At 30.7% G+C, this 14,089-nt stretch overlaps 1 protein-coding gene across 1 annotated transcript; it reads left to right on the top strand.

The window, feature by feature from the left end:
• The first annotated feature begins 5,399 nt into the window (after positions 1 to 5,399).
• LOC106380019 (transcription factor MYB86-like) lies at positions 5,400 to 7,318 on the top strand. Its single transcript, XM_013819851.3, has 3 exons — positions 5,400 to 6,008; positions 6,094 to 6,223; positions 6,336 to 7,318. Exons 1-3 carry the CDS (start codon positions 5,876 to 5,878, stop codon positions 7,093 to 7,095), a joined length of 1,023 nt encoding a protein of 340 aa, XP_013675305.2. The 5' UTR covers positions 5,400 to 5,875; the 3' UTR covers positions 7,096 to 7,318.
• The last annotated feature ends 6,771 nt before the right edge of the window (positions 7,319 to 14,089 follow it).

Genomic DNA, 14,089 nt, shown 5'->3' with positions numbered 1-14,089 from the left:
AAAAAGAATGAAAGCCGGTAAGAAACCACTTAAAAAATATGCAAGTATTATTTTCTACTTCAGTTTTAATAGTGTAGATTATGTTGTGATATAAAAACGAAATAATATCAGAAGTACCACAAACATGATAGAAGATAGCTTTTTAGAGGTAATTAATATCTTTATGACTTATATGGAAAAAAAGTTGTAGACTGCACATATAACATTCAGGAAAATAATATATCCTTGCGATACCATTGGACTTATTGAGGCCTAGCTCTATCTGACGTGACCGAACATTGGATTTTAAAAAGTATATGTGTAATATATGTGTGAATCGAAAGAAATATGTAGACTGCACATATAACATAGGACTTGGGGTCATAATATTTTTGGTTTGATGCTACGATAAGAATGAATAATTTCGATATTGATTTAGTAGACTAGTGAATCATGTCTTTTGGAAAGCTATAATTTCGATAACAATGATTTAGTTGATACTATTTATTTTGGGACAACATATTAATCTAACTGAAAAGGGCAAGCATTAATATAGGTAAGTTCCATAATTACTCAGTGGCAAGATAATGTAAATAACTTTGAAAATTAAGAATTATTTTTTATTGGTACTTCTCTTTTAATAATAGATACGAAAGGAACATATGACCAAAAAGATTAGTACGAAGATAATGTGAGGTAGAAAAAGAAATATAACACACAGAAAAAGGAAAATATGAAAGTAAAAAAAAGTAAAGAAAGGAAAAAATATTAAAAACAGGCAGGTGGACATTCTTGGTTCAGTGGGTGCAAAGAGGGGCTTTAGCCACTAGCTGCAATGTATCCGTTTATTCCAAGTTTCCAACACAAATAGATTTAGCTTTAACTTTTTGTGGGGGTAGCTGCACCCCCATTCTGGGATGTCCCGAATACGGCTACTTGATACATAGGACAAAAGTATATCGTCAGGCTATGATTAGATTTGTTGTAAACTACGCGATTTCTTCTATTACAAGGGGACAGGTTGTAAATACAAGGGATTTTGAGTGTTTTCGTGTTAATGATACTCTTCAATTATGCTGATGATTTAATAATTTATTAAGACTCGACTAAAGCTAGTAGTTTCTTTATAAAAAATCAGGGTTAGCCCGTCCTACGGGCGGGATATACTTTATTTGTGTGTAAATATTGTGATTACTCTCTCCTCACCCTTGAACTATAACCGAGAGTCAATACAAGAGTTTTTGTATTGTATGTATAATTATTGTTATGAACTCTCTCTCTCTATCTCTCTTTGGTGGTGGTGAAGGTCATGGTTACGGAAATGGAACTGACGAAAGTGATAACACAAGGTAAAAATGCGTACGGAGGTGTTGTTCAAGGTGGAGGCATGGAGGAGGTGGTTTTATGGTGATGGTGCTTACGGAATCAGTGAAAAAAGAAGATGCATAAGTGGAAGTAGACCATAAACCAGATGGTATGGAGAAGGTGGCGATAGAACAAGTGGCGGCGGAAAAGCTTATGGAAATGGTTATGGAAGTGGTAGTGACGAAGGATGTGGATATTGTATACAATTATACATGACCACACCACTCTTGACCACATGTTCTTGGACAGCGCACTTCCACAAAGTCACCCCCTCCCCCAACCACAAGTTCTCCACCCACACTTACATTAACCACACATCACCCAACCAAAGTACAAATCCCCATCCACCACCAGACAAGTAGATGTGTACTTGCTTCAATAATAGCCGTCTGATTTTTTTTATAAACTTGTAATCTAACCGTTCTAACTCATTCCCACTGTTCAATAAACCTACCAAACTAATACACCCAAATCAAGTTAACTTTTGGTTATTTTACTTGTAGTCAGCATCAAACCAGAACTTAGCATTTCTCTCGTCTACATGAAGGGCAATAAAGGAAGAAAAAAATCAAAAGTAAGGCACAAAGTACATCTCATGGACAAATGTGTAAACTTCTCATTTTGTAATGTTCTCTAAATACTTCAGAAATTCGATAAAAGAATGCATTATTGTAATGTTCTCGTTGATTAATTTATTTGTAATACTTTTTGGATGATTTTAACTTTAAAAATTATATAGCTCATAATAGAAATTTTATCTTTTTATTTTTTAAATATTTACAATCAGCATGTTAAATACTCAAATATTATGTGCACATTTTTATTTCTGACTTATTCTTGGGTTCACCCCCTAGGGTAAACTTCTAGGTTCACCAACTAATAGAATTATGTTATTTCATATTCGATATCTTTTAAAAAAGAAAACAAAATATTGTCAAATTATATTGTGTTTTTAAAATTAAAAAGTAAAAGAAAATAAATAAAAAATAGTAGTAATTACAAAAAAAAAATATTTTTAACATCGTCAGCAAAACACTGAAACCCTAATCCCTAAACCCTAAACCCTTGGGTAAACCCTAAACCCTTGGATAAATCATAAACTCTAAATCACAATCACTAAACACTAAAACACTCAAGGATTTTGGGTTTTTGGTTTAGTATTTAGGGTTTAGGGTTTAGTGTTTTTATTTAGAGTTAAAGATTTATCCAAGGGTTTAGGGTTTACCCAAAGGTTTAGGATTTAGGGTTTAGTGTTTTAGTGACAGCGTTAACAATATTTTTTTAAAAAAAAAATTCAGTAACTACTTTTTTTTTTTGAAAACATAATATAACTTGGCAATATTTTGTTTCCTCTTTTAAAAGATATCGAATTTGAAATAATGAAATTCTATTGGTTGGTGAACCTAGAGGTTTACCTTAGATGGTGAACCCAAGAATCTATCTTATTAAAATAGAAGTACACTTATAAATTAACTCTTAGTTTTTTAATTTATTTACATCTCAATGCCACTGAAGTAATAAATTTACCTACTTTTTAGTATTCTTAGTTTAATGAATGCATTTTCCTAAAATGAAATACAACAAATTATGTCCTACTTATTGAAGGAATATTTCCTATAATCAAGCTAAATAATAAATTACATTTAATCAATACCAAAAATATAAAAAAATGTTCATTATATGGACTGGTTATTTTTTATTTTAGTATATTAACTATGTCTAAAAAACATAGAAAATGTTATAAAAATACATCATATAAAACACACAAAATTATAAATAATATATAGTCGATCATTTGATCGTATAAATCAAATATAACCATAGACAACATTTTTATTTTATCTAAATTTTTGATCCATAAAAAAAATACATTTACACCAACACACGAGTTATATTTTAAAATATGGGTATAATAATTGACGGATCAAAAAATAAAATAAAATTATTCACAATAAATTATAAAATTTATGGGTTTAGAAATATATTAAACGATTATTTAATACATATAAATTTTATAAATATATACTACCATTTATATAAGATAATTAAAAAAAAAGAATACCCGCGCGGGTGCGCGGATCAAGTTCTAGTAACTCTTTATTTCTTAACTAGCCATAGGCTGCACAAAATTTAAATAGTTAACCGCTGAAAATGGATGAAAACCGTTGGTTTCTATTTGTCATTAATGGTTAAATATTTCCTTCCGAATTTTGTATAATGATTTTTAAGAAATTAATTCGTGAAAGTAGTATTTTGATTAAAAATGCCAACTGTAGAAAATTAAGAAATTAAAAGATTATCAGCTCAAAAACATTGAATATATAAATTTAGCGTTAAAAGCCCAACAGATATGAGAATAAATGAAGTGCTGCGTTTTGTGTGGCCGGGACACGTGTCGACACTATGAACCTCGACTTTCTGACCTGGATCCTAGGTGACAGTATAGGAGAGAGTCAAACATTTTTTTATATATATAGATAGACATGTATTTGTTTTAAAGTAATCATGATATTATTTAGAAAACATTTCTCTTTCTAGACACATTGTTGTTGTTCTCTTGCAGAAACATGCTCACAATTCAAACTTAAGTTGTTGTTTTTGTTTTACATTTACCTTGTTAACTTTTCGTTACACGTTATATCACAATTCAAGCTTAAGTTGTTGTTTTTGTTTTACATTTACCTTGTTAACTTTTCGTTACACGTTATATCAACACCATCAATTTAAGATCGAAGAGAGGTTACAAGTTACAAGTAGGCAGCTATTAAATTAATTAATGTCTATGTAAAGTAGACTATTAGTGGTTACGCGACCAAATTATTGCATAGTGTAAACATTTATGGTTATTTTCACCGTCACTTTGCGTACTTGAATTGAACAAATCTTTAATTTTGGTACAACTCTTTTACATTCTCTGGACATCAAAGAAAATTAATACTCTTGGCACCTTTCAAAGTTCTATATTTTCCCCAATATTTTTGAGTTTAAAAGTAGGAGAAAATATAGAACTTTGAAAAGTACCAAAAGTATTAATTTTCTTTGTCAAACAAATTATATATCAACATTTCGTACTTTTTGTGTGGAGACAAATCATTTTAAGTTCGTTCAATGCTTCCATGGATATGAGACCGATGGCTTCCCTTTAGTATTTCTCTTCATTCTGCTGATTATAGGAAATTCTGAATTTTGGGTCATAGTATAGATATATATTTTTATACAACTCGGTATATTCGACGGAGGGAAACTCAATCGACTATTATCACTTGAACTATAATTAAATAACAATTCATCGCAAACATGCTTCTTATTTTTTTAGTCTTTTTTGATCTCTTTGCTTTAATTTAGCATTGACTAAATTGAAATAAAGATTATAAATTTGATGATAACAATTAGTGGAAATTCTTCACAATTTTTTTATCGATAAACGAATAGAGTTTCGTGTTTAATTGAAGAAAAATGACTTTGATGAACGCTAAATATGAAAGAATATAATAACTTATTTTTTGTGCTTCGTGCTTCTGTTTTATTTTTTGTTTTTTATTTTTATTATTAAAATTTTGAGCTTTGATTTTAATTATAGATTTGATTATTTTATTAGATGATAGAAACAATTTTTTATTTTTGTTCTTTTGGTTAAGCTTATAATATTTTTTAATAAATGAATGTGTTGACAACAAGGCTCTAAAATATATATAATATGATCCCAAAATAAAGAATTATGTTTTTGGTATAAAACCGAATAAACCGAAAACCGACGGTATATAAACCGAACCGAACCGAAGTAAATTTGGATTTAAAATGGTAGTTATATTTTACTAACCGAAATACCGAAAAACCAAAAAAACCGAACCGAAACCGAACCGATATCCAGATTGAACGCCCCTTATCACTTTAGGTTATTAAGTGGGGAAATAATTTTTTAAGTATTTTAATCGAAAGTACAACAAAAAAAATTAAGTATGTACGTTTATGTGTCTGAAAATTTATAAAGCCACAGTGTAATAAAACGAGGGTAATAGTTTTTATAAATTTACGATACAATAATGTTAATTTGTTATTTTTATTTAAATGTAGTCTTATAGATAAATTCTTGCAGCCAATGTATAACTTTATTTTTTATCTATATATTTAGAAAAAATAATAAAAATTTACGATTTTTTATTTAAAATATTAACCACTTTTCTTTCTATTTTGTAAAGGAAACAAATAGTTTTCTACTAGGTTTTTAGTTTATCTCTTGATTTTTTTTTCCTATATTGTGGTCCCATAAAAGGTGTCAATTATATCAAGCAAACGATTATAAAAGTTTTACACCCGAAATCGCCAATCACATTTACTCTCATTTTATAATAATTTCTCCATCATCTTCCTTCCTCTATCACCTTATAGAACCTTCACATGTCATAATACTCCCTATATTTACAGCAATCTATAGCCTCTTTTCTCAAAAAAAGAAAGAATCAGTTGCTTCTTGTTTCTTCATTACTCTTATATATCAATTGCTTCATTCATATACATATTACATATAAATATGAGAAGACATTCCTGTTGTTATAAGCAAAAGCTTAGAAAAGGACTTTGGTCTCCTGAAGAAGATAAGAAACTTCTCAATTACATAACTAGACATGGTCATGGCTGTTGGAGTTCTGTCCCCAAACTCGCAGGTTTGGTTTCATCATGTGTTCTTATATTTGAAAAGTTAAAGATATGTATTAAATGTTTATATTTATGGTTGGTATGATCATATAGGTTTACAGAGATGTGGAAAGAGTTGTAGGCTTAGGTGGATAAATTATTTGAGACCAGACTTAAAGAGGGGAGCATTCTCCCAAGACGAAGAGAGCTTGATTATTGAGCTCCATGCTGCGTTAGGGAACAGGTTAATTAACAAATTAACAACATATTTATATAGAGTTTTGAATACATATATATAATAATAATGTAAAATTTGAAATATATTTCATTGTCTGAATCGATTTTGAATTGTGTAGATGGTCTCAGATTGCAACTAGGTTACCAGGAAGAACAGACAACGAGATCAAAAACTTTTGGAACTCATGTCTTAAGAAGAAGCTGAGAATAAAAGGCATTGACCCAACAACACATAAACCCTTAGTAAGCGACCTTCAAACTCTTAACGTCATAGATCAGAAGCTGACGTCATCAACTATTTCAGAAGTATCAAAGTCAACGGGTTTGATAACAAACAACCATGATCAGTCGATGGTCATCTCATCGCAACTAGGTCCGTGTTGGTTCCCGGAGATCAAGACGGCGGCTAATCAAAACGTTGCGTTTTGCTTCAGTTCAAGTACTACTACACCAACAGTTTTAGACCAGATGACTTCAAACTTCAACCCTGTTCCAAACAATTGGGAGCTCAACTACTGCAGAAACACAGTTCCATCTCAGAGAAACAGTATTTATAATGCTTTCTTTGGTAATCATTTCACAGGAGCTAGTCAAATCATGAATAATAATAATAATCATGTACTGGATCTTCATTATCATCAAGACATGAAGTCATGGCCATCAGAGATTCTTCATTACACAGAACATAACCAAAGCTCAGAAACTGGTTTAAAAGCAGAGGTGAAGCCAGACATTGCCAAGTACTACTTGGGATCATCATCATCATCATCGTCATCACTAAACGAAAGCGCTGCGAGATTACTGCATAATGCTGAGGTTGATTTGTACGGTACAAACCTTCAGAAGCTTAATAACATGGCGTTTCATCAGAGCCTTTAGATTATTAACATGTGCTAGAGAGTGTCTAAATAGTTTTTTTTTTTTTTTCATTTTCTATCCGCGTTCACGGACCGGAGTTTATTTGCTTTTGGCTGTGTAAATTTTCTCCTCATGTATTTTTTCGCGTGCTTAGATGTAGTTAATTTTTCATCTTCTTCCTTGTCATGAGTTTGATCTTAATAGAGTGTCACGTTAATTTTTTTATATATCTTTACTTGAGAAATTTTATTCACTCACTGATTATAATATTTTTTCAGAAAATAAAGTAAAAATGTCCCGGTCAAGATGGGCGGTGTTTCAAAAAAAAAAAAGATGGGCGGTGTTTTTCTTTAAGAAGAGGTTAATAGATCCTAACTTGGAGTGGAGTGGGGACTTATTCGGAAAAGTGATTCCGGACAACGAGATGCATGCGTGAGCAATGAACCCACAATTTTGTACTTATTTAACATATCTACCAAGTGTGCCTCAATTTTTTTTTTTTTTTTTACATTACAAAATATATCGACCGTATTTTCATTTATGAATATGATAATATCCATAAATTTAGAATATAATTCAATAAAATGATTTTGGAGTATGTTTTGTAAAAGCTAGGAATTCACATATCTTAGAATTAATATTTAATCATTACGTTTACTATAGATATATGGAATATTAGAACTTATAATACTATAAGAAGGGATAAATTAATTTGACAAATAATCTAATTTTTGTTTAGCACCAACGAAAAAAACTAATCAAATCTCAAAAGAGTTTTTTGGTGTAAATGTTTTTAAAAAAAAACTCAAAGGAGTTATTGTTTATATAAAGTAAAAAATGTCATTAAGAATTTTTTTTAGTGCAATTCTCTCAAATAGTTTTTTTAAAAATTTTGTCACGAAAAGAGTTCTAAAAATGACCAAAATACCTCATTTTTATTTTGAAATTTTTAATTTTCAATTTTTATTTTTTAAAATTTGAAATCATATCCCCAAAATTTCACCCTTTAACTCTAAACCATAAGTGTAGATTAGTTAACCCTTTAATAAAACTTATTTTGGTCATTTTGAGAGTTATTTTTGTGAAAATAAACTAAAAAGGGTTATCATAGGGAATTTATTTATTTTTTATTAAGAAGTTTTGGGTTTTACTAATTATTATTTTTTCTCTAGTTGATTGCAGACAGAAAAAATAAGAGACGGTTAATTTTTCTCGATTTTCAGAATTTGAAGTCAAGACCTGATCTTTCTCTATCCCAAAAAACTTCTCTAGATTTAGCCGGTTTAGCTATTGAGACTGAATCATAAGTGAAAAATGTGTGAATGAAACATTTCATACCTTAGAATGGATCGAAGTCCATATCTTTGTGTCTCCTTTAGAAAGAGAGATAAAAATGTGCTTCACTTGTGAACAGTTCTCATACTCATTGTTTTTACTTCTCAAAATCGATTTCCCACAGTTTTGAAAACGACGTGTGAGAATAGGAAGATGTAATATGCAAAACGAGGAGAGAGCATGTGAAAGACCAATCGGAGTTCAAAGTTTCCGTGCATGAAAGAAGACTAATTACACATTCCTGTTTCTTAATTTTTTGAACTAAATATATATTTTTGTAACTAACTTAATACATTTCTTTATAGTTGATTTTCAAATCATATTTTGTTTCTGTGATCGTCATTCATCAGTTTATTTTAGAAATACAAAATTGATAAAATTATAAATGATCATAAGCTTTTTACAAGTCTAATACACTCAGCGTCTAAGAAATTAACATAACAATTGCAAGTTCCACAAACTAGTCTAGGTTTCGATTTATGGTCATCGTTTACATAAAAAGAAAGAAGTCATGGGGGTAGAAGGGACCCTTGATCTTGTACGATGATGAATACGTAATTCGAAGGTGTGTATGTACTCTTCTGACAATATCCCAATATAATTCACATGAGGGCAGCTTTTGGGTTGGTGTTTTTCTGGAGGTGGACCAAAAGTCCTATGCTTGGGACCCTTGTTGCTGATACAGTGTTGATAAAACTAGAAAAGCCATGCAAAAAGCTAATGTTTAACAAAGAAAAATGTCGTTACATTCAAGATTTTATTACTAGTTAATTAGGACATATCAGTTTAAGTGCTTAACCCCAACCAACTTGTCAGTGAAACAAGAGTAACGTAAATATGTGCATTGATGAAAAATTTGACATGCTTTAACCTTTAAATGGTGATGACGGTCATGATCATGGACTTATTGGATATCTGTGTATCGAGCCTTATACGAAAATAATGTGACTGAGAAATTATACAGTTTTTTTTTTACGTAAACCAAAATCAAAAGAAGAGATGAAAGTTGCATATATTGTCGGCTATTATTTGAAAGACTGACGCCTACGGCTTTCTCTTTATCTTGCTCTCTTTGATAATTGATAAGGAAATGCCTATATTTTCGGTCCGACTCTATTAATTCTTCAAATTTATGATGATATCTTTTAGTTTAATTATAATATATTGATGATTCTTTGTTTCTTTTTATATTTTTCATTTTAAGTATCAATAGATCCAAAGCAATGTCATACAAAGCCAAAAAGACTATTTCTACTATATAAAATAAACTAAATTGAAGTAATTCTAGGGGTGCCACATAGGACAAAATATTTCTAACCAATCATTTGCCCATGTAATTAAAGATGTTAAGATGTTGGGTCACGAATCTGTGATGCGTAACAGACCCATTTCTTTTATTGACCCGCGTGTATTACTTTCCTCTTCCTTACGGCGTCTACAGACCCTCCAAAACTCACTGTCTTCCCATTTCCTCCGTATAACGCCTGCGACGAAAACAATGATAAATCAAAGCTATCCTCCAGACAAATCGGCGTGTAACTCTCCATATCCCTTCTCTTACTCAATGATATTGATGCCTCTTGAAGACCCCTTAATTAATCACTCAAATGAAATATCTCAGCTCTCTCCTTTCCGTCTTGAGACTATATATATATCCCAACCCAACAATCGCTTGCTCAGCAAACGCATCCCAGCACTATGGCAAATCAAACGGCAGTCAGCACTGTGCAAGCCATTCTCCACTTTTTCTTCACCAGGACCAGGAGATTCCAAGTTGATGTTTAGGTTAATCCATTTCTGGGAAACTTCCATTAATTCCAAAGGAGCCATCCTTATCGGAACCAAGTACGTGACAGTTGGTTTCTTTAATCATCATCATCCACAGTAACTTGATCGCTTTGGTTACAGAATCGACCGGTGGAGAAAATATTAGAGACTTAGGCTCAATTCTTCATTGACTTCGTCATGGAGAAGAAGATTAGGAGTGGTTATGGGAGTTATAGAAGGTATGTTTTATCTATTGGAACAATGGCATGAGATTACATTTGATCTGAATACAAGCAGTGTTTTGTTATTGATGATGATCAAGAACCATTGATTTCTCAATTAATGATTGGAGATGAAACCAACTCATCAAGTAATGGCTCTTTCTTTGAAAATATAAAATATAAAAAATTCAAAGTTAAATGTGTTTTTGTTTGTGTTATCATCTACAGATATATTTAACTTTTGATTGTTTATTTTGGAAAGGATTACAAATCTAAAACCTGGTGAGGAACAAGAAGATCCATAAAGGAGGTATGTTGAGTAAATAAGAGTTTATGGTCGGATAACTTAGGGAGAGTGGTTGATGAGAATATGAAGATTGAAGAGAGAACATTGTAAGCAAGTAATTACACTTGGACTTATGTTTACTGACAAATCCCGGTTAAAGCAAACCAAGCTTCAACGCAGATTTATGACATGGTGTTTCTTCATATGAGTCTAGCTCAAGGCATCAATCAGATATTGTAATTAGGTTGGGTGTATTGAAGAATTGAAGCTTTATTCTTTTGTTTTGATTTTTAATTGATAAGATAGTTTTGTTACGATTTGAAGACATCTTTTGTGTTCCTTTCTTAGTGAAATTAAATTTCTATGATTTTTTCTTCGATTTTAAATTTCACATAAACTTAATCCAAAGTTACATTGTTGTCGGTACAACAGACATATACAAGTACAACCAATACAATTTACTTTTTAGGTAAGATTTCACGTGCACAAATAAACATACATGTTTTCTGGTTTATCAGTCACTATTTTCAGTCCAATGTGATCTCTTTTATATAAAGGATAGGCAAAGCCATCTGTGGATACAAAAAGGCTTCTAACGAGGTATCTAATGAGTATATCAAATGAATCTAAGGTTATAGGAAAACATGGATGAGATGACATGATGAAAAGTTTTGTTCAAGTTTGCGGGATCAAAACAAATTCTAAAAAACACATGTACCTATTATTTGTATAACTAGGTACAGAAAATATGAAAAACATTTCAGCATACAAAAACAAATACTGTAAAATTTCGAGATAAAAATTCATATTAATATGCCTATGATCAATAAACAAAACTTTCAACAAAACAAATAATAAAATTTGTATATATACAAGAGAAAACAACAAAATATACATTTAATCCTATAAATTAAAAGTCATGAATTTGAATAGTACTCACTCCGTTTCAGAAAGATGTACATTTTAGGTTTTTCACACTTATTAAAAAAATATATCAGATTTTAGTTACCAATGCATTATTTTTAGTAATCAAATATTCTCCAAAAGTTTTAACCAATAAAATTTTAATAAACACAATTATGTTTTAAAAATTTACAATTTATTATTAATTGATGCATTGAAAATGTAACATGTATCATTTTGGAACAATTTTTTTTTCTAAAACATAAATCTTTTTGGAATAGATGGAGTATTGTTTAACATGAAAACTCAGATATTGTAACAACAAAACATATATACACTCACCAAATATAATACTACATTACTATGAACTGAAAACCAAAACTAATCAAACAAATTTGTTAACTATGAGCAATAAATCAATCAATTTAATATTGTCCAAAAAAACCACTAATAAAATCATAAGCTGATCATATGATTTATTTTCTTATCTATATTTATATTTTTCTGGTATAAAATAATGTAAATCAAATTTTAAATATTTTAAAAAGTTTTAAATTAAAAAAAATTATAAGATACTATCTGCACGTAGCGCGGAAAAAAAAAATCTAGTTCTTTTAATATTTCCTCCAAAGTTGATTAATTGTTGAATGAGAATATAATAATACAGAAACTCTAGAATTTTCAAAAGCAAACGTTTATGACTTGAGCATTTGTATTTTGAAGACTTGTAAAAAAGGTCCCATTTTTTTTATCCTTACACCTCATAATTTGCATGTGAGCCAAAATAATTGAGGCCCTACTTTAATCATAATATTCATTTCTATATTAGAATCAAAAAAAATATCACTATAGCTCTATGTTTTATTCGATCATTGTTGTTTTAAGTTTCTCAACTTGTCTTTAAAATAAAAGAGCATAATAAAATACTAGATTATTTTTATGGGGTTGTTTTTGTATCTAATTTTTCAGAAGGATCGTTGTCGTTTTAAGATGGAGTTAACGATAACGTAAACAAAAATCTAGCTTATTGATAAAGACAACGGTGTGGTGGTGTCAAGGCAATATTATAAAGTTGCATTATCAATCAAACAGTCATGGGGACTTGATATTTAAAGCGCGAGAGTACTATATCCTGTATAATAAAATACTAGACTAAGATATGCGCCAAGAAAAATGTTATATATATATATATACGTATTATTTATTTGTGTTCTTTAATTTATATTAAATTCGTGAGAGATCAGTGACAATTACATATATAAATAAATTGGTGCGGACATATAAATTAAAATGATTATTGTTTTTTACAATCATTTTATAGTAAATAAATTCAAATAATTATTTTTATATTTTATATTTTTTATAATTAAATTTAAATAACATAAACATCAATTTATAGTATATATTTTTTAATATGACTATTTATTAAATAAAAATTTCCTATTCACATGGTTTTTTTTTGTCAACAACATTACAGACTCATATTGACCCTGTAAACCACGTTGGGAGATGTTGATCCATGTGAACGACGAAAGATGTTTGTGTCCTGACACTGCGTACTAGGTTATCCACCCTTGTATTTTGCGTTCTTGGTACATGAATAATCTCTGATCGTATGAAACTCTCTTTCAGACTCTTGATATCTTCCAAATAACTTGCAAAAGCTGGTCATTCTTCTGGTTCCGAAACCATCTTCACCAATTGAGAACAATCCGTTGCAAACGTAACCTGAAATTGTCGTAAGTTTCTCATACATTCCATAGCCCATAGTAGCGCCTCCATCTCTTCATGTAATGGTGTTATAGTGGCCCGTAAATTCCTTGCTCCCACCAGTCCCTCAAATCCTTCTAACGTACTGAACCAACCCTGACCAAAAATATCACCCTCTTTCCATGATCCATCTGTAAAACACCATCGTCTGGGAATTGACGGAAGAGTCGTTACCTGTATCTGAGATCCCCTTTTTTGTTCATTCAAAAGCTGTGCCTCTGCCCAAAGTGTAGATTCCGTTTCTGCCAATTTTAGAGTATCCATAGGATCCATATCCAAATTACTAAAAACCTTATTGTTTCTTCCTTTCCAAATATACCATAGTATCCAAGCAAACTGATGATCCTCCATCTGTGGAACAACCCTCCAAAAAAGATGATCCATATTCGTAAAAAGAGAACTCGTTGGGAAAATGACAGGATTTGTTGGTATCTTTGAAAGAGCCCAAACCTGAAGTGCTGGAGGACATTCGAAAAACACATGGTTAATAGACTCCTCCTCCGCTCCACATCTTGCACAACAAATCTCACCTTGCATCCCTCTCGCCTTCAGATTCTTCAGTTGTCCTGAAACCACCTCGTACTCCTTTAAAATCCTGAGAATAGTGTGACATTCTTCCTTTTGAGCTTTGCAGAAGAACAAACTATCATCCGCAAAAAATGGATGTGAAATCGATGGACATGCTCTGGCTACCTTAATTCCTGTTAATTGTTTCCCTCTCTCCGCCTTCTTG

This window comes from Brassica napus, chromosome C2, assembly GCF_020379485.1.
Source record: "Brassica napus cultivar Da-Ae chromosome C2, Da-Ae, whole genome shotgun sequence".
NCBI classification, from domain to species: domain Eukaryota; kingdom Viridiplantae; phylum Streptophyta; class Magnoliopsida; order Brassicales; family Brassicaceae; genus Brassica; species Brassica napus.
The sequence above is the reverse complement of the archived record's forward strand: the minus strand, read 5'-3'. Positions and strand labels throughout refer to the sequence as shown.

Coding starts and splice junctions, on each gene's coding strand:
- LOC106380019 (XM_013819851.3), top strand. CDS start 5,876: ATGAGAAGACATTCCTGTTGTTATAAGCAAAAGCTTAGAAAAGGACTT. Junction 6,009..6,093: donor TTCTGTCCCCAAACTCGCAG/GTTTGGTTTCAT, acceptor ATGATCATATAG/GTTTACAGAGATGTGGAAAG. Junction 6,224..6,335: donor CATGCTGCGTTAGGGAACAG/GTTAATTAACAA, acceptor TGAATTGTGTAG/ATGGTCTCAGATTGCAACTA.